We start from the raw sequence: 19,171 nt of genomic DNA on the forward strand, positions 1-19,171 counted from the left end.
ACATGTGGTTGGTCACCTGGTAAAATAACACAAAGTAAGTCTCTTCTCAGGAACTAAAAATGATTTTGAGATTTTAAGTAAGACATTTCCAGATTTTGTACTTCTGAAATAGCCATTAAAGGCAAAGCTACAAGTCAATGTATCATGAGGTATTAAATCCTTGTTAAATTAGGTCCTTAGGAAGAAGCATATAATTTCCTGTAAGAATGGATATTTGTAGCATAAATGAATAAGACAAATTTTAGTCTTTTTCAAGTCTTTGTATTCTATATTTTGGCAAAACAGATAATATTTACTACTTTTATATGATCATCACAAATCACACAAAATAGTGGTAAGTGAACATGCCTTCCAGTATGGAGACTTTTAAAATTTGTATTAGCTTGAATTCTTCTATGAAATAGCTATCAGGTTTTCTGCTTGCTTTCCTATCTTCTTATCTTCTGGTTACATTTTATGTTTTAGCCTTATTGGGCTGTCCTGCTTCTCAAATGGGATACTAGCTCTGATTCTTGTGAATATAATTTAAACATTGTAGCATAGTGTTGCTACAGTTTGTTTTAATCCAGGACAACCAATGGAAGAATTCTAGGGGAAGCATTAACATCCTGAGTTGCATTTTGTGTGGTCATCCTTGCCTCCAAGTTCATGCTGTTGGACAGATCCATGCATAGGGTACACTGTTCACATCTCTGTGAAGGGTACACTGTTCACATCTCTGTGAAGGGTGCACTGTTCACATCTCTGTGAAGGGTACACTGTTCACATCTCTGTGAAGGGTACACTGTTCACATCTCTGTGAAGGGTGCACTGTTCACATCTCTGCAGAGGGTACACTGTTCACATCTCTGCAGAGGGTGCACTGTTCATATCTTTGCAGAGGGTATAGATTTGTCATATTTGCAGAGTTAGATTGCTACAAGGACCATGGGAAGTTGCCTGTTAGTTGGGCACATAGAAGCTGTTCAAGCATATAGTACCTTTATATCAGGCATTTATAACTCAAAAGAAAAATGTGTAAGAATTGAGGAAGGTGTGAGCATTTATTATGCTTAAAAACTCTGTGTTAATGTTAGTCGGATTTGTGTTCCATAAATAAAACAATGTGAATTCTACAAAAGTGACTACTAAAATAAATTAAAATTGTATTTTCATCATTTTAAGTTTCTGCTTTTTAAAATGTTTGCTAAATTTTGGGAGACTTTTGTTTATCTTGGATTCTAATTTACTAACAACCAAGCAAGCTTTCCAGAACTTTTTTGGACGAGGTCAGTCACTTTTCCTATTGTGACAGTAGCAGCAGAAAATTGAACCATGACAGCAGAGGTCATTCCAAAGAGATACAGGACCAGTCTTGAGGAGTTTGCTTGAGAGGTGTCATTTCTCGGTGTAACTGAGTTCAGTCTTTGCCCTGATGATAGAGGAGTACTAAGCCCAGAGGGCATTGCTCGCGAACACACTGGCTAATGAAACAGGGTACGCATGAAAATTTAGATGGTGTTTGAATGCAGGACATAAATGAGCTCAAGAGAAATTGATTGATAGAATGTAGTTGGCTTCATCATAAAAAAAAAAAAAAAAGGCATTCAGGATTATTGTAACCATTAATTAGTATTTTGTGAGTTTCTTACCAAGCCTTTCTTCTGCTTGCCCATGTTAAAACAGGACAGGCCTGGAGGAATGGCTCTGCCCTAAATTTCAGGGACCTGAGTTTGATCCTCAGAGCCCACATTAAAAAAATCAGCTATGGCAGCCTGAGCCTGCCATTGTCATCCCTGTGCTGTGGAAGCGGAGATGGGTTGGGAGGGCTGTTTAGTGAGCTTTGGGCAAATGAGGAGACCCCATCTCAACTTAAAAACGAAATAAGTAAGTAAGTAAATAAATAAATAAATGCGACGGTGCTTAAGGAATGACACTCGATCCTGTCCTCTGGCTTCTATAATTGTGCATTTGTAACCCTAAACTGATCTGTGTATAGGGCATAGATTGGTAAAGGAACCATGGGAAGTTGCACGGAACAAGACAGCATTCAAGAGCACTCAGGTCTCAGACACATAAGCACTCCCATAGACTGATGAACGCATTGATTGTTGCCACAACATGGAACACATTGTTTTTCAGTTTCCGTTGCTGGTAGACCCAGCTTGCTGTAAAATACGTGAGTTTTAAAGGGCTACATGAAGTTTGCAGTTTTGCTCTGCTTTTGTTGTGTGGTGTGTCCTCCTGCATTTACACCTGCAGGCCAGAAGAGGGCACCAGATCTCACTTCGGGTGGTTGTGAGCCGCCATGTGGTTGCTGGGGGATCAAACTCAGAACCTCTGGAAGAGCAAGCCAGTGAGTGCTCCTAACAGTCAAGCCATCTCTCCACCCCCTTGCTTTGCTTTTGTAATAATTCACAGTGATTATGATGCAGTACTCGTTCCTGAAAGATGCCGGAGCGGAGCATGCAGCAGAGTGTAAGCTGTGAGCTACCTTCCTCTTTGAGCAAACCTCCCTGCGTTAGCCCAACTCCATCAACTGAGTTCACAGTGGTCCACTAGTGCACTGGGGAATGAACACTAATGCTTCAAATCTGAGACCCCTGAAAACTGTTAGCTCGGGGTCGATCTTATCACTCAGGCTAATCAACTCTTGTATGCCGAGTGCTTATGCATTGGCTTTCAAAGGGAAAATTTCATCAGAAGTATTTGAACGTCGGGGTGAACTTTGGCTGTTTTTGCAAGATAAGAGCGTAGTTTGGCCGCCAGCTTTATAAATACATGCCTTAGACTTACTTGGCTGCTGGCACACCTCCCCCCCCCCCACCCCGCTTGTCTCTTTTTTTAATTATCTTAACCTTTTGTGCAAGGAAGGAATGTCTGATGTTTTTCATTGACAGATAAGATCAAAGAAAGAAACAAAAGGTAGAAATTATAGGGTGAAGTTTCTATAGCTTGCCGTCATGGGTTCACAGTAAGTGAGAATAATCAACCAAGTCAGTGGTTGCTGTGGCATTGCACACATCTGAGAATTACTGCCAGATCCCCTAAATAGGATGAAAAGACATATGCCTGGCAAGTTCATACACCAGGAGCCCATTTGTCCTATGAAGACTATTTTACAATGATTTTGCATATAAAATATTTCAGGTGGCCACTAGTGAAATATTGAAAACAAAAAATTAAAAATAGGCTGTAGACTTTTGATTAATGTTTTTTGGTTGTTTTGGATCTCCCCCCCCCCAATAGACTTTTGTGGTAGTGTTTTCCTTATGATCTAGCAACGCTTGCCTGAAGATCAGAGATTCAAAGCGGCCAGCCACTAGAGAGTTCTCACCTCAACCAATGCTCAGACCAAAAGGGTGATCCTGTCCTCAGATTGCATCTCCAGACTGCCCTGATCTCCACCAAACCTCAGACCCCTTTTAGACTGCAATGAGTTCCTGTCTCCTCCCGCTTTATGTTCCCCTCAGCCCGGAGAACTCTGATTTCTGATCTTCAGGCAAGCTTTAGTAGATCATAAAGTGTCACCACAGAGTCTCTTTGTGTAATCCTGGCTGTCCTGGAACTTGCTCTGTAGACCAGGCTGGCCTCAAACTCACTCAGTTCCACCTGCCTCTGCCTCCCAAGCGCTGGGATTAAAGGTGTGCGCTAAGTGCCTGGCCCAGCTAATGTTTTTAAAGAATGATTATTCTGAGCTTTCTGGAGTTGCTTTAAATTATTTTTGTCAACATGCTTCTATGGGGCTAGTTTCTAAGTGCTATCGAAACAAAGTGTTTTGCTGTAGACTTACAGTATACTAATGTAATTTAGTATACATAATCAATGAATGTAGTAACTAGCCTTCAAGCTGGCCTGACAAGCCCTCCCTCCGGTACTTAGGCCTGTGTGATCCTCTCTGTCAGTGTTACAGCAGAATAATCCATATGCTTTTAAAAGGAGGGCAGAAGTTGATGGGATGCCATCTTGAGACTAGGGTGTGGCAAACACTGCAGCTTCTGGCCTGGATCCTAAGTCAGTCCTCCCTAGAATCCTGCTGCCATATGTTAAGTAGCCCACTAGAAGGCCCTACACAGGGAGGAATTGAGGCTTCTGGCCTGTAGCCAGAGAGGCACTGAATCCATTTGCCCATTGATGCCTGAGTGTGCTTGGAGGCCAAGTCAAGGCTCAGTCAAGCCTTCAGATATCTGTAGCACTGGCCAACATCTTTACAGAAGGCTCACAGGAGACCCTCAGTCTTAATTACCTCCTAAGCTGCTTCCAAATTCCCGAGACACAGAAGATTTGAGGCAGTGAATGTATGTTTCCTTAAGTCACAAAGTTTGGTAATTTTTATGTAGATGGAGACAATACAGAGAGCAAAACAAAGCTTGTTGCACGAGATACTTTAAATATCGACAGTGCTGTTGGTCAGCTGTAAGCTAGTATTTAGTTTGAGGAAGTGCTGGCTAAGTTTGCAGCATGAACAGTGAGTTAACAGTGTTTAAGTAGTTGCCTGTATGCAAACTCGGAAATATGCAACTGTTTTTTTCTGTTCCAATTATATTTTGAGGTTGTGTTTTGGAATTTAACGAGACACTGAACTTTAAAAATAAAAGGCACTTTTAAAAAGAAAACATAAGCCAGGCTATGGTAGTGTATGCCTTTAATCTCAACACTCAGGAGACAGGATCTCCGTGAGTTTGAGGACAGCCAGGACTACACAGAGCCCTATGTCAAAAAACCAAACAATAAAATATAAAGAGAAGTCAATTTTCACCGTAGGTGGTCTAGGAGATCCATTCTGTTCTGGTTCCTAGTGTGTCTAGCCTTGACCTAAAAGTGCTGGTCATATTACTGTATTGTACCTGGTGGCATTCCTTGTTGGCAGGACAGCATGTGTTTGTGGTTGCTATCGACATCTTCAGTACCAAGAATAGTCCGTGACACGAACAGTCACTTGGGTATTCGCTGAAAGAATTCATGTGCTTTAATACTTTGTTCCCCATTGTGTTAGAATGAGGATTAAATCCTGCAGCTGTAATGAGTTCTAACCTCGAGTCCTCAGGGAGTGCTAATTGTTCAGGCTGAAGAGGAATTTTTCTTTCAGAGTGCTAGGGTTGTTTACGAAATACTGACTTTTATTCCCACAGCACAACCACAGCCTCGGAAGACGATGTCTCAAGTAGGTACCCCCGACCAGACAGAAGTGGCTTCAACAGACACAACAGAGACGCAAATGCTGCAGGGAATTTCGCCTCCAGTAGCGCACTGGAGAAGAGAATTGAAGATCTCGAGAAGGTATGAGTCACTAATTATTCAAAATAAAATTAAGGTGTCTTAGCATTCCTCTGTTGGTTTCGTGGCATTATGCCCCCAAAAAGGAGAGGAGGACACTAGCAGGTTCTACTCCAGGAGCAACTTTTACTGCATCCTATGCATTTGCTCCTAGATCCGGGTGGCTAGGTATTTCCCTGTTTCCTTAATGCTTTTCTGTCCGCTTGTGATAGCCAAACTTCAGAAATGGGCCAACTTCTTGAACTCTTCAAAAAAGTAGCCGTTGCTATTCTGTCGACTCTGACTGTGTGAATTGCAGGGTTCTGAGGGCTCAGGTGTCTGCCCTGGTATTTCCTGTGAGCTGCATCATCCAATGGGTTGTTATTTGTAACCTTTCAGCGATTCTGAGTTAGGACCCTGTTTGGCCATTTTTATGTAAGAATAAGACAAACTTGCAGATGTTTTGGCATCAGTTGGAATGAACGTTGCCCCAAAGCTATGAACCCCAAAATCTCAGGCATCGATCTGAAGTAGAATATTATTTTGAGGTGTGTTACTTTTACTTATGCTGTGGAACATTTGTTTAATGATAAAAAAAGATGTGTTGCTTTTGTCTGTGCTGCGTTTGTTTAGCTCTGTGAAGCTGTGATTCTTTGCCTGTCTCATAAAGAACTGACCTGCCAATAGCGAGGCAGAAGCCAGAATGGGTGGGGCTGGCAGGCAGACAGGATAATAAATCTGGGAGAGGAGGAGCAAGATAGAGGATATCAGGGGCCAGCTGCCCGGCCAGCCATGGAGTAAGAGTGAAAGTAAGATATACAGACGTAAGAAAAGCTGTGTAGAAACAAGCTAAGCAAAGGCCTGGCAGTTATAAGAAATAATAAGCCCGTGCGTGCATGCGAGAGATGCTCGCACGGAGTTTCTTTGGGGCCACTTACAGGCTCATGGGCATCTCTCCAGTAACTACACCCTAAAGAAAATGCCTCTACGTCCACCCCCACCGTTTCATTTTTAGCAGGGTTAGGGTAGCTCTGAACTCCTAAGCTCCAGTTATCCCTCTGCCTCAGACTCCTGACTGCAACCCTAAGTAAGGTCCACCATCCCCCTGAGCAGAATCTCTTTTAAAGGAAAAAATAAGAACAGCGGCAAATACACCGTTCCCTCTTTAATTCACAAAGTCTTCGATACTGTTCTTTCAAAACATATGCAGACGCCGTCCTTCTCTGACAGAGGGACAGTGGCCTGTCATGGCCGGCCGTGTCTCCAGTGTCCGTTGTGGCTGAAAGGGGCCAGCATTTGCAGCCTTGCGCTGCTGTTGATGGGTGTTGGCCATTTAAAAATACTGTGACCAACCTGTTCCTGGTTAATGCTTTGTGATTTTATTCACCAGGAAGTAGTAAGAGAAAGGCAAGAAAACCTTAGGCTCATGAGACTCATGCAAGATAAAGAAGAAATGATCGGAAAACTCAAGGAAGAGATTGATTTGTTAAATAGAGTAAGTATTTCTGCATTTGAATGCCAGGTTTGTTCTATTTATTTATTTATCTATGATTGTTCGAGACAGGGTTTCTCTGTGTAGCCCTAGCTGTCCTGGATCTCATTCTGTAGGCCAGGCTGATCTTAAACTCAGAGATCCCCCTGCCTCTGCCTCCCGAATGCTGGGATTAAAGGCATACACCACCACCATCACCACCAGGTGCAAAGTTTGGGGTTTTTGTTTGTCTTGTTTTTTGAGTAATTGGATGAAAGCGTGTAAAAGTGAAGAGCCTGTCTGTTGCCCTGGTTTGCTCTTTGGTTAATAAGATAGTCATTAGTGGTGAGATCTACCGTTTTTCGTTCCATAAGCTGTGTATCCTCGACAGTTCTCCAGATGATACTAGGACTTTTCCCAGCTCTGGGTTGAGGTTCGAAGCTCTGAAGTGTTCAGTTTGGAGCTCTTCTTTTTTTGAGCTCAGCCCTAGAATGTCCTTGCTGCCCCAGCCAGAGCATCTACTAAGGTGATTGTGGTGAGATGAGAACCCACTGCTGTGCTTTTTAAGAGGCGAAAGAAGAGTTTGCAATCCAGTCTCAGCTCCTACACAAAATGAATGGTACAGTGCTTGCCTCTGCTGGGCAGTGGCACGGGTGTGATCCCATATGCCACACAAATGGAGGGTCTCCAGTGTCGGCCTCTTCTGATGCAGCTCAAAGGCAGTGATTTCAAGTTGTACGTGAGCACAGAGCACCCCAGTTAACTTGCTCAAGTATGTATGGCGGCGGCGGCTGAGCCAGTATTTGACTTGGGTCTTATGTAGTCTTTCATCTTGATCCTACTATAAGCATGTCTTTATTTGTGCTGGAATTCAGTTTAAGAGGCTTGGCAAATATTTGTGATGTCCATGGTGTGTTTGTGCTGTCTCAGACACCAAGAGCATTAAAAATAATCAGAAAAATCTCTTCCCTGCCTAAGTTTATAATTTAGTCATGATTCATGAGTGTGTTTCTAACAGTTTTAATTTTAGGAGCCTTTTCCAAGGGTACTGCCTTTATTTAATTTTAAATTTAGGCAGATCTCAGTTGTGATTTTTTTTTTAATCTTATTTTTATAATAGTTTGAACAGACTTGTTTCTTGTCCTTATTCAGTCTGTGAATAAGTGCAAATTTTAACTTTGCTAACATTTTGGTCATCTGCCTGGTAGTCCAACCACGAAGTGTAAGTTCACGACAATCCTGCAGCCATGTGGCACTTGCCATGTAGTTGGATTTTGTCAATTTTTAATATTATAAATTGCAAAGATAAGACTTTACATGGTTGTGTTTCCTTCAAGTGACATTTCTCATAACTAAAACTTAGCCATATGCTCAGTACTAAAACCATAGTTATGTATTTGTGGCTACAATTCTAACACATTTCTCTCTCTCTCTCTCTCTCTCTCTCTCTCTCTCTCTCTCTCTCTCTCTCTGTGTGTGTGTGTGTGTGTGTGTGTCTAGATTCACCATTTTAGAAACTTGACCTCTGGCTATTTTTGAAAACAACGCCTGTTCAAGTAATGTCGAGGGCATATCTGGTGTCAGTTTTAGAACTTAGTACTTAAACATTAATTGAGTAACTGAGTTATCTTTATGTTTTATGTTTATTTCAACTCTCCTTTAGAATATTTTCCAGTATTTCTAAAGTGTTGCTTTCTCCCATTCCCCCAGGACCTAGATGACATAGAAGATGAAAATGAACAATTAAAGCAAGAAAATAAAACTCTTTTGAAAGTTGTGGGACAGCTGACGAGGTAGAAGACCCAAGATTCTGTGTGGAGTACGCTGTTTTTAAACTACTGATTGTGAATGTCATGGCTAAGGCAAAGATGATGTTCCTGTGATGCAATACATTGAGATAACTGTATATTTATTTCCAGACACCAGATGGATATTGGTTTTCAAAATTAACGCTTTTCCCCTATTAGTTTTAAAAAGGCATCAGCCTTGTATTTCACAAATGATAGTTAATACATTAGTTATCAAATGATACAGGTAACGCCTCTTGGTTTTGTGTGTGATATCTCAGTAATCTTTGGTTCAGAGTAACAGCCATTTGCATATATTTTATCTCTGTCAGTACATATTCTCCCTAAAGGAATAAGCACAGTCTTTGTTTACATGAAATTCAAATACTTGGGGGAATTGCCTACAAATGCCTTATTCCTAATGTGTGCAGCCTTCTGTGTGTCAATGCTTACTCACAAAGAGTAAGCTGTCCTCACCTTCTCTTTCCACTCAGATGATTTCCAGTAGTAGTAGACACACTATTTTTGTATAGCAGTAATCTTTGAAAAGGAAATCTATTTTACAGAGTTACATAATATGTTCTAGCTGGCTAAATATAAACTTAAGAGAATACTTGAAACTGTGTTATAGTAAATGAAAATTTACTCTTCTGTGTTTGAATATTTGAAAACTTCAATTACTTCGGAAAAGCAGTTAATGTATAGTTTCTCTTTTTTTTTAAATGAGTTTTTATCATGAAAAAGCAATGTGATCTAAGAAACTGACACACTGGTATCTTTCTAATAAAATGACATAGCAGATTTTCTTAAGTAATTTGCAAAGAGCAGAAACTGGTCTTGGACAGTGTCCCCTCTCTGCCCCCCACCCACAGTGCCTCACCCTGAGCTGATAAGAAGGCCCCAAGAGCTCAGGCTTGCAAAGTCTCCAGATATCTCCTCTATTCCCATGGGGCCCTGTAATGTATAGTTTCTTATGTAGGTACTATCTATCGGGTTTTTTGTTTGTTTGTTTGTTTTCGTTTTTTTATTGCTCTAGAGTTTATTAGTAAATGTGGGATATTTAAAAAGTTGTGTATTCTTCTGGCCTTAAGTTGTGTATAGTTTCAATGTTAAAGAAGAAAATTGATGCTTTTAATACCATGTTCAAAATCAGAACCAAAATTTTTCCACACTTAAAATATGTGTACATTTGTTATGCAGAATAGCTCAGCTGATTCCTGAGTTGGAGAAACACTGGGATTTGGCCTTTCTTTATGAGAGAATAGTCCCATGTCCCAAGGGCTACTGCTTCCTAACACTGAAAATTCTAACACGACTTAATTTGAAAATTTATAAAATAAAGTTGTCTTCTGTTAAATGTCCTTAGTATTTATGGTTGTCTTGTGTTGTGTTTCTGTATTAAGACCCCTTACCTTCCCTTAACACACGGACACCTTGTAGTTGAATCTTTCCCCTTTTCTTCCCTCGTTTTAGAGGTTCTGGGGACTGAACCCAGCAGGCACTCTGGATAGGTAATTTCAGGTAGATAGCCTGTTCCTTAGCATTCAGAACTTGAACATGGTAAAGCCCCCGTTGGGTGCCCTGCTGACTTTATTTTTTCCACTTAACAAATCCATTCATTTATCCACTGCTGGAAAAACAGGGACGATAAGACAATTGCGGGAAGCATGGAGGAGTAGTGATCCATTTTAAGATACTGCCTTCTAGAAATCTCTGCATTTCGACACACGTGTCTCTCTAACCCCTCACTTGAGAAGTTTGGGATTGACCATCAGAACCACTTGAGGAACCGGGAGAGGCGTAGTTTAGACTTTGGTCTGGTCAGCCCCTGCCAAAGTGCCTCTGCTCTCTGTGCTGTTCACTTGCTCTTAGATGTGTAGATGGCGACACTGTCATTCTGTGCTTGAAGACTTGAACCAGGGCCTGCAATGGCCCACCTGGTAAAAGCTCCTCCCCCAACACTGGCAAGCCTCAGGCTTCAAACTCCAGAACCTACGTGGTGGTAGAAGACCCACTCCCGTCAGTTACCCTCATGACTTCTGTATGTCTTCTAATGAGTCATGTAAACTACACACAGAGACACATTCACACTAAATGTAAAAATAATAAAAGGAACCACTAAGAAAACCTGAGCCCATATTCATCTTTTGTTTTGAATTTTTAAGGTCTCCCTTTTATAGCTCAGGCTGGCTTGGGAACTCATTCTGTCACGTAGGCCAGCCTCAAAGTCATGATCCCCCTACTAGGCCTTTTTAAAATTTTTATTTATTTGATTTTATTTTGCTTAGCTATATATCCTAACATGTTAGAGTTACATCTTCACCCTGATCCCGAGCCTAGCAGTGAGATATAAGTCTATTTTGTATTAAAATTTTCATATGCATTTCAAGCAGACATTTAAGTGGTCATCTGCTAACTCTTCCAATTAGCCAAGTATACTCCATGTAGTGTGTACCAGTAGCGTGAAGTACAGCCATAGCTAGCATAAATCTGTCCCTTCTAAATGGCTGGTTCCAGAGTAGACCACTGTCCAGCTCTTGTCTGGTAGGTCTAGTTGGTAGGGACTGTTTCATTTGCTGCAACATTACCCTGTTTTAATGTAATTACAAGTTAGGAAAAGATCATTAAGAAATGTCATAAAGTAAAAAGAATTCAATGTATGTCACATACAAAAGTGTTGGTTATCTTCGAATGGAATTGGTTGGTTATATTCAAACTTGTATGCTGTCATCTATATAACCTTTCATTCATTCATACGTTGTCAGTCACTCTGGTAATTAAACGTTAAGGACAACCACTCGATGGACATTGATTGATTGCCCCATTTTATTTTGGTTTTCCCTTCTGCATGCCAAATTGAGTATATGGTTTGCTCTGTTTTGTTTTGTTACTGTTGTGTTGTTTTGTTTTGTCAACTTACTCCTTGAAAATTTTGCCTTTGCTATGAGGGGATTTTATTCTCGTGTGTTTTTGTTTTTCCCTAAATATAAAAACCAAACGGCCATTGTTACCAGCAGAAGTCACAAGACAGCTAAGATTTGCTGTGTGGTTAAGATCAGGAGTTCTGAACCCAAATGTTGGTGAAAATTATCTGGATTAAGTAAGAAGTGTTGTGTGGACAGCTTTAGACAGCCCCATTGTGTGGGCTTGACCGTGACAGAATCAGCAAAAAAAAAAGACTCCTCAATAAAAAGTACATTTTCATCTCCTTTTCAACGCTGGCTGATTGTTTCCCTTCTATGCCATTAGTGGAATCCCCTCCAGGAATTTATTTAGAAGTTATGCGATACCCTCATCAGCTTGCACCGGAACAATAATGGTGCTTTAAAAATCTTTGTATTACTTAAGAAGAAGCAATAAGAAATAGCAGTGTTAAGATCAGGATTCATTTAATGATGGGGCTTCTTGTTTTATGTTTTTATTCATTTTGACTGAAGTGTGAAAAGGTGTGTGTGGGTCCAATTGTGCCTGAAAATGCTTTTGTGTTTTAAAACTACAGGGTGCAGAGGGGCTCGGTCCTACCTCAATTTGGTATGCCGGACTTTGTTGACTCCCCAAAGAAGGTCTCCTCCCCCCATCTAAGGAGGAGTGGGGGGGGGGGCAAGGAGGAACTGGAGTTAGTATGTAAAATGAAAAATACTTTTAAAATTAAAGAAAAAAAAAACCTACAGAAAAACGATTTCTTAACTCAGAGTTGGAATTGTTACTAATCCAATCTGGTGATGTTCGAAGAATTCCAGATCTCAAATAGCTTCTAACAGATAATAGGGTTTGGGAATGTAAAAGTATATAACCTTTGTTTTCCCAGCAAATGGTTTACATAACCTTTTAGCTAAGGTGTCATTCTTTGTACACCTGCACAGGCTAAGCAGCCCTCTCTCCGCTGAGAACTCCCGGCTAATCTCAGTAATACATTTCTAGCAAGTGGGCGGACACGCTTGTCACGGGGTTTGCTAATGTCTCCTGTAAGAACATATCCCTCTAATTAGCACATTGAGAAAGTCTGTGCAAAAACCCAATCTTACTTTTTGTTTCCGAGATTATGACAATGCCAGCATTTTTCCATTCTCTTTCCTCCCTCCAAGCTCCTTCAGATTCACAGCTCTCGTAATCTGAATGGAAACGGAAACCTTCTTCCTAGATTTCATGAGAACTCCGGGCTATTCCGTTGCAGACTCAGCGTACATGCGCACATTAGTCAGCTGCTGAGGTGAGGACTCCTCCGTTCCCCACATTTTATCTTTCGTTGCCTCTCAGAAAAAAATTTATGGTGTTAAACCTTCATGTTAAACATGGGACTGGTTATAATGGCCTTTGCAGCCTCCCCCTCCCCAATTGGGCTAAAAAGAAAGCTAGAACACAAAACTTTTCCTTTTTAAAATAATTTATCTAAGTTTATTTTATGTGCATTGTCAGATCCTCTGGAAATGCAGCTGCCATGTGGGTGCTGGGAATTGAACCCCCGGCCCTCTGGAAGAGCAGCCATCTCTCCAGCCCCTCTGGAAGAGCAGCCATCTCTCCAGCCCCACAAAACCTTTTCTTAATCTCGGGCTACAAACGCTTTCACCATCACAGAAAATTTCCATGCTAAGTACCCTGCTAATGGGCTATGCTGCAGATGGTAATGTCTTTAAACTAGGGAAAGGCACCCTGTGTTAAGAATGCAGCCGATTGGGGGGGGGGGGATCAGTGAGTCAGTAGAAATGATCGAGCTATTATTTTATAGCCGTGAAAAAAATAAAAGTTATTGTTAAGTTTGCTTTTTTAATTCTTTTTTTTTTTTTTTTTAACTTAATGTGCATTGGTGTAAGGGTATCAGATCCTCTGGATGGCTGCTTTTTTTTTTTTTTTTTTTTTTTTTTATGTTAAAATGTGCTGTTATGATAAAGCCTGTGGTGAACCTTGGCAGATTCCATAGCAGGCGAGGGTGACCCAGGAGAAGGGACAAACATGCCAGGCAGGCAGACCTTAAGTGAGAAGTTTTATTAGAAAGGGGAGGGAGGGGGAAGGAGAGAGAGGTAAGAAGACAGGGAGAGAGGACAGAAGAGAAGAGGGAGACAGGAGAAATCCTGTCTGCTCCAGGGGAACCGTGGGAAAGAGAACAGAAAGAAAGCTTAAATGGGGAGGGGTCTTTCTGTTAAAGGGGTCCTTTGCACCTGCTATGCAACCATGGAACCCTGGGCTGACCAGGGTATTGCCTGAATGCATTCTGCCAGGTGACAGGGACAGACCAGCATAATGCCTGAATCCTTACAAGAGGACCTCAAAAAATAATTGCTATTCTTACTTAGACATTCGGGGGCGGGGAGCATAAACAGCACATATTTTTGTTACAGGCTTCTAGCCAGAGAAATGTTTTTCCTCCCTCTAAAATCTGAACTGTCTCTTGTGGTTAACCTGAGGTAGAAGCAAGCTGTCCTTGGGCATTTTAACTTTATAGACGGAAATTGTTAAGAAAAGTGAATAGGAAGGTATCAGGTTTCTTTTACTGTTTTTGTAGTGGATAGATATAAGCAAAGGTAAGGAATCCACAGGGAGGAATCGGAAAATCACTTCTGATAGAAAACACTCGTTAGCAACCATTAGCTGGCTTCGCCTTCCGTGGGACATGGAGCAGATGTTCATAGCCGGTGAATAGCAGTAGTAGTGCAAAGTATGATGGTGGTGTCACTCCAGTTCAGGGTCAGCTACCTACTGAGATCACCGAGGGCATCAGACATTCTCATGGAATGAGTGTGAGACCTTATAGACGGCGGTGCTCACAGGCCGTCACCTCTTCTAACCCCTTCAAGATCAGAATGCTTTAGCTTCTGATGGCTTCGGCAACGTGTGTGTGTCCGTCCGTCCATCCGTCCGTCTCTCGTCCCAGTGTGCTCCATGCTTCAGAGGTAAATTTGCAGATCTCACCAAGCTCCTGCATTTATTTGACTGCAGGACATTGTGAGCTGTAAACACCTGGACCTCGAGGCTGTACTCACCGCCCTATGAAGTGTTTAGCCTGTGGTCTCAGGGTTCTCCTGTGTTCTCTCATCTGTCAGGCGTTAATCTTGCTTAGTTAGGAACCTATAGGAATACAAGTCTTTGACCCCATACAACACCTGAATCAGAAACTCAGAGGGTAATTGTCAAGGCTTCAGGTAACCCTGGCAGGTGAAATCTGTAAGTCACTGAAATGCATCGCCATGTTTCAGTCAAAGCAAAGATTTCTCTTTATGTTGGTTTTTGTTTTAGACGTATTGTCTAAAGAGAACAGTGTGAATTTTGGTCTTTGTTGCTTTTATTGATAAATCAGGAAATCCTAGCACGGGCTTTAAGAGCATCTCGTGCCCTCTTAACTTAAGTATAGTGTTATCGTTTGAAATCAGGTACCATCACAAGTCCAAGAAATCGACAGAATCTTGGTTGTTCTCTCTCTCTTTTCTTTTTTAGATTACATACTTATTATGTATACAGTGTTCTGTCTGCATGTATCCCTGCAGGCCAGAAGAGGACACCAGATCTCATTAGGGATGGTTTCAAGCCATCATGGGAATTGAACTCAGGACCTCTGGAAGAACAACCAACCAGTGCTCTTAACCTCTGAGCCATGTCTCCAGCCCTGGTTGTTGTCTTTCTTGACGATTATTTCCTGAAGGTTGTTGTAGTAACAAGCATGAATTTTTATCAAATTGTAAAACTTGATTGAAACAAATAAGTAAGTGTTTCATGGGTGCTGGGTTTTGTTTCTGTTTTGTACATGCAATGCAGACACTATGGGGATTCTCAAAGAGTCTATAAAGTTTCAAATTTTCTTCAGAAAAATCAAATGTCATCCCTTCCCCCACCAAGACTGTGTTTCTCTGTGTAACAGCCCTGGCTGTCCTGAAACTCACTCTGTAGACCAGGGTGGCCTCAAACTCACAGAGATCTGCCTGCCTCTGCCTCGGGAGTGCTGGGATTAAAGCCGTGTACAACCACCACCCAGGCTTAAGTGGCACTTTCTAGCCAATGGCTTATTGGTGACAGATACACAGTTGGCATTCCTGTGAATAAAGAGAAACTCAATTTGGGGTCATTAGTTTCTTAAACATGATGTTTTTAAATAAGCTTTTAAGTTAAAAAAAAAGTATTATATTTTTAGAGGGTATTACTATGTTTAATCATTGACTGACCTGGGACTCTTTAGGCAGATCAGGGTGTCACTGAATTCACAGAGATCCACCTACCTCTGCCCCACAAATACTGGGATTAAAGATTTCATGCTACCATCACCAACAAAAAAAGATTTGGAGAAGAAAAAAAAAGCTTTTGTACATGTTTAGCTTTAGAGAATTAAAGTTTCACAGAGAATTATTAAGTCCTGTGTCCTTCCCATATTGCATCTTACATTTCATATTGCATATTGTTCATAATGAACCAATACTGATGAGTTAATTCCCATTTCTTCATTGTTTCCGTGTGTGTGTGTGTGTGTGTGTGTGAGAGAGAGAGAGAGAGAGAGAAAGAGAGAGAGAGAGAGAGAGAGAGAGAGAGAGAGAGAGAGAGAGAAAGCATGTGTGTTTCAAGACCTACTCCAGACTGCACATTACACATTCTGTCTTTATATCTCAGGCTCCTGGTTGCGACCATTTCTCAGATGTCCCTTGGTTTTGACAACCTTAGCTGTTTCTAGCATCGGTCACATCTACCTTTAGGCAACACACATACACAACAAGTACAGGAAATCTGAGCCTGAACTGATCTTATTTTACCATCTACCCACTTTTCCCTGGGGTTTTCAAAGTCTGTTTTCCTATAAACGTTTCCTTCTGGCTTTCCTGTACTGAGAACTAAAAAATAAATAACAACCACCACAGTATTGCCATGGCAATAAAATGAGTGTGGCTTTCATACGTATTTTGGTGGGGTTCTTGGAGAAATGGTCATGTCGGATTTATGAGAAGAAAACTTTCCTCATGAAAATTAGGAGGGAGCTGGAGAAGATGTAGGGCTAATTGGTGGAAGGGTTCTGTTAAGACGTTCTTAAAATGGATGGAGAATCCTCCAGCTCAAGGAGCTTTCCGTTGATGAGCCTCGTGCCTCGAGGGTTGGGCCTGCTGTGTTCATGCTCTGTTCATTGCTTGCCGCTGTGAAGCCAGCAAGAAGGCAGCCTCAGCTGAAGTCCATACTGAATTCAGTGCTCTGCAGTCCTTCAGTTAAACTCCAGACACCTGACAAGTCTACTGTGGCGGGCTGTCCCACAATCCAATATTGTGTGTTCAGATTTCCTTCGGATACTAAAGGAAAAAGAAAGGGTCCTTTGCCTCTTGGCTTTTTCTGGTAAGGATCTGCTTTGAGAGTCACGTGTTGCATTTGGTATAGCTAAGTCTCTTTTAACCTAGTAATCAGTCTCACATTCCATTTAAAGCCACTTTTTTTAAATGGAAGTCCTTGGATAATTGGCTTTGGAGAATTCCCTACAGTCAGGATTTGGCTGTTTGGATCTTTCTGATACGATCTAACATACCCCTATTTTTCTGTTTATTAGACTGAAAAGACAGCTTGCAATTCCCAATACATCACATGAGAAGCCATGTCTGCTTGTCTTTTCAAGATATAAAGAACGTTTATTCAAATGTTTCTAGCCTGTTTTCTCTATTTTGAACCTCATTCGTCCACCCTCTGTCCCCTCCTTATCTCCCTCCCTCCCTTGGAGTCGAACCTAAGGCCTCACACATGCTAGGCTAGGTATGCAAGTTGCCCTGGAGATCCCAGGCAAGCATTCAGTTAGCATTCTCCTTCCTCAGCCTACCCCTGCAGCAGGGCTCACTGCTAGGTCCAGCCTACATCTCCACAATGTTTTTAGGAATCAGATGATTATTAAGTTTTGTGAAGGGACTGTTTTCTAATTCTATCATTCCATTTACTTTAGTAGCTACATTTCCTTTGTAAAGAGGGTAAACCTGGTGTGCCTTTACTATAAAATGGGTTTCAAGCCTAAGATGGAGGCTGACTGGTTTATCAGAACTCTTTTTTTTTTTTTAATTTTTTTTTATGCATATAGAGTATTTTTTTAATTTTATATAACAAAGTCCAATTAAATGAAAACAAACATTTATACACAATATTTGGGAATTTGGGCGTCGTTCTTTCCAAACTACTTCCTGCTGGTAAGGGGCGCTGTCTTGGGGGATTCGAAGAAGATTCAGATATCCTAGCTGTAGTCTGTAGGGCTGTTTTGTCCAGCTGTTTGGAATGTAGGATCAGCTTGTACTCTGTTTCAGGCGGTCTGGTGTGATTATCAGAACTCTTTTAAAGAGGAATTTTTCAGCTCGACATAATGGCCCTCCCTGCCTACACTCACAGCATTTCAGTGGGGCGGAAGATCTTAGACTTGAGGCTAGCCTGTACTACATAGTGAGACTGTTTCAAAACCAAAAAGAAACAACGTGTGTGTGTGTGTGTGTGTGTGTGTGTGTGTGTGTGTGAGAGAGAGAGAGAGGGGGGGGGGAGGAGAGAGGGAGAGAGAGCGAGAACTACTTGGTTTCCCAAAATGCAACGAGAGAAGCTCTTGATTCTTTCATTTAAAAAATTATTTTATGTGCATGGGTGTTTTGCCTGCATTCACTTCCACGCGTACTTGTGTGCCAGTTGCGTGTAGAGGCCAGAAGGGGGCACCTGATCCGCCAACAAGTTACAGATGGTTATGATCCATCTGGGTTGTAAGGGCGCTGCTAATCAAACCCAAGTCCTCGGGGAAAAAGCTGCCAGTGCTCTTAACTACTGAACCATCTCTCCAGTCCCATTATTTATCAGTTTTATAATCATGGACTAGAGAGTCTCAAATGGCCACCATCAAAGGTAAGTCACGAGTTTATTTTAAAAGCTTTTGTGTTTTATCCAGCCGTAGTCATTTTTATGTCTGAGTTGTGTGATCCTGAGCCAGTGGGTACTCTCAAGTGGACGCCTCTATCCATCCAGTTCCTGCATGTGCTTGTTTGCTGGCGTAGGCGAGTCACTTTCAGGATGTGACATTGAGAGTTACACCTTTTGCAGAGAATGAAAGCCTTGCTAGCCTTGTTCTTAGTTGTGAAATCTACAAGATACTGGATGAAACATTATCTAACATCTGCTTTTGCTGTCAATGTTTAAGATTCAGCTCGAGATCCAAGGTGTGTGTTTGGTTGTTTTGGTTTTTGGCCGTTTCTTCATTTTTCTCATTCTTAGGCTTAGCTTCATTCTTCTTGGAAAACATCTGCTCAAGATTGGTCAGAAATGTTGAGGGTTGTGTGTGTGTGTGTGTGTTTTATTTTCAGTAGTTAAAAGCACTCTAAAAGTTGCATGCAAATTAGTATGCAGCCACATTATATAAAAATGTATAGGTAACTGAGTTACGAGTGAAAAAGACAAAGAGGTATATAAAAAAGTAAAACTGTCATTTAAAGAATGAGATGGACCTGAATTTGAGTTCCCAGAGCCCACATAGAAACGCCCTGCCTGGTGACGAGCCCTGAAACCCTAGCAGAGGGAGGGGGAAACTGGAGGATCCCTGGGGCTCCAGGCAAGCTAGCCTAGCTCAAGCACTGAGCTCCGGGTTCCTTGAGAGAACCTATCTCAAACACAGAGAAGGCTTGAGGAAGATACTTGATGTCAATCACAGCCCTATCTACACTCGTGCATACTCACTAGGGCTTACACACACACACACAGAGCGAGAGCG

The 19,171-nt window shown here is 41.6% G+C and overlaps 1 protein-coding gene across 1 annotated transcript in view; it reads left to right on the forward strand.

Moving 5' to 3' along the window:
- The window catches only part of Pawr (pro-apoptotic WT1 regulator), a 72,110-nt gene extending 63,246 nt beyond the window's left edge, over positions 1-8,864 (forward strand). The window contains exons 4-6 of the mRNA XM_051206394.1: positions 5,112-5,259; positions 6,626-6,730; positions 8,417-8,864. Coding sequence (XP_051062351.1) covers positions 5,112-5,259; positions 6,626-6,730; positions 8,417-8,503 — 340 coding nt within the window. The 3' untranslated portion in view covers positions 8,504-8,864. The remainder of the gene's footprint in view (positions 1-5,111; positions 5,260-6,625; positions 6,731-8,416) is intronic.
- Positions 8,865-19,171: the final 10,307 nt, after the last annotated feature.

The sequence above is a fragment of the Phodopus roborovskii genome, unplaced genomic scaffold, assembly GCF_943737965.1.
Source record: "Phodopus roborovskii unplaced genomic scaffold, PHOROB, whole genome shotgun sequence".
In the NCBI taxonomy this organism is placed as follows: Eukaryota; Metazoa; Chordata; class Mammalia; order Rodentia; family Cricetidae; genus Phodopus; species Phodopus roborovskii.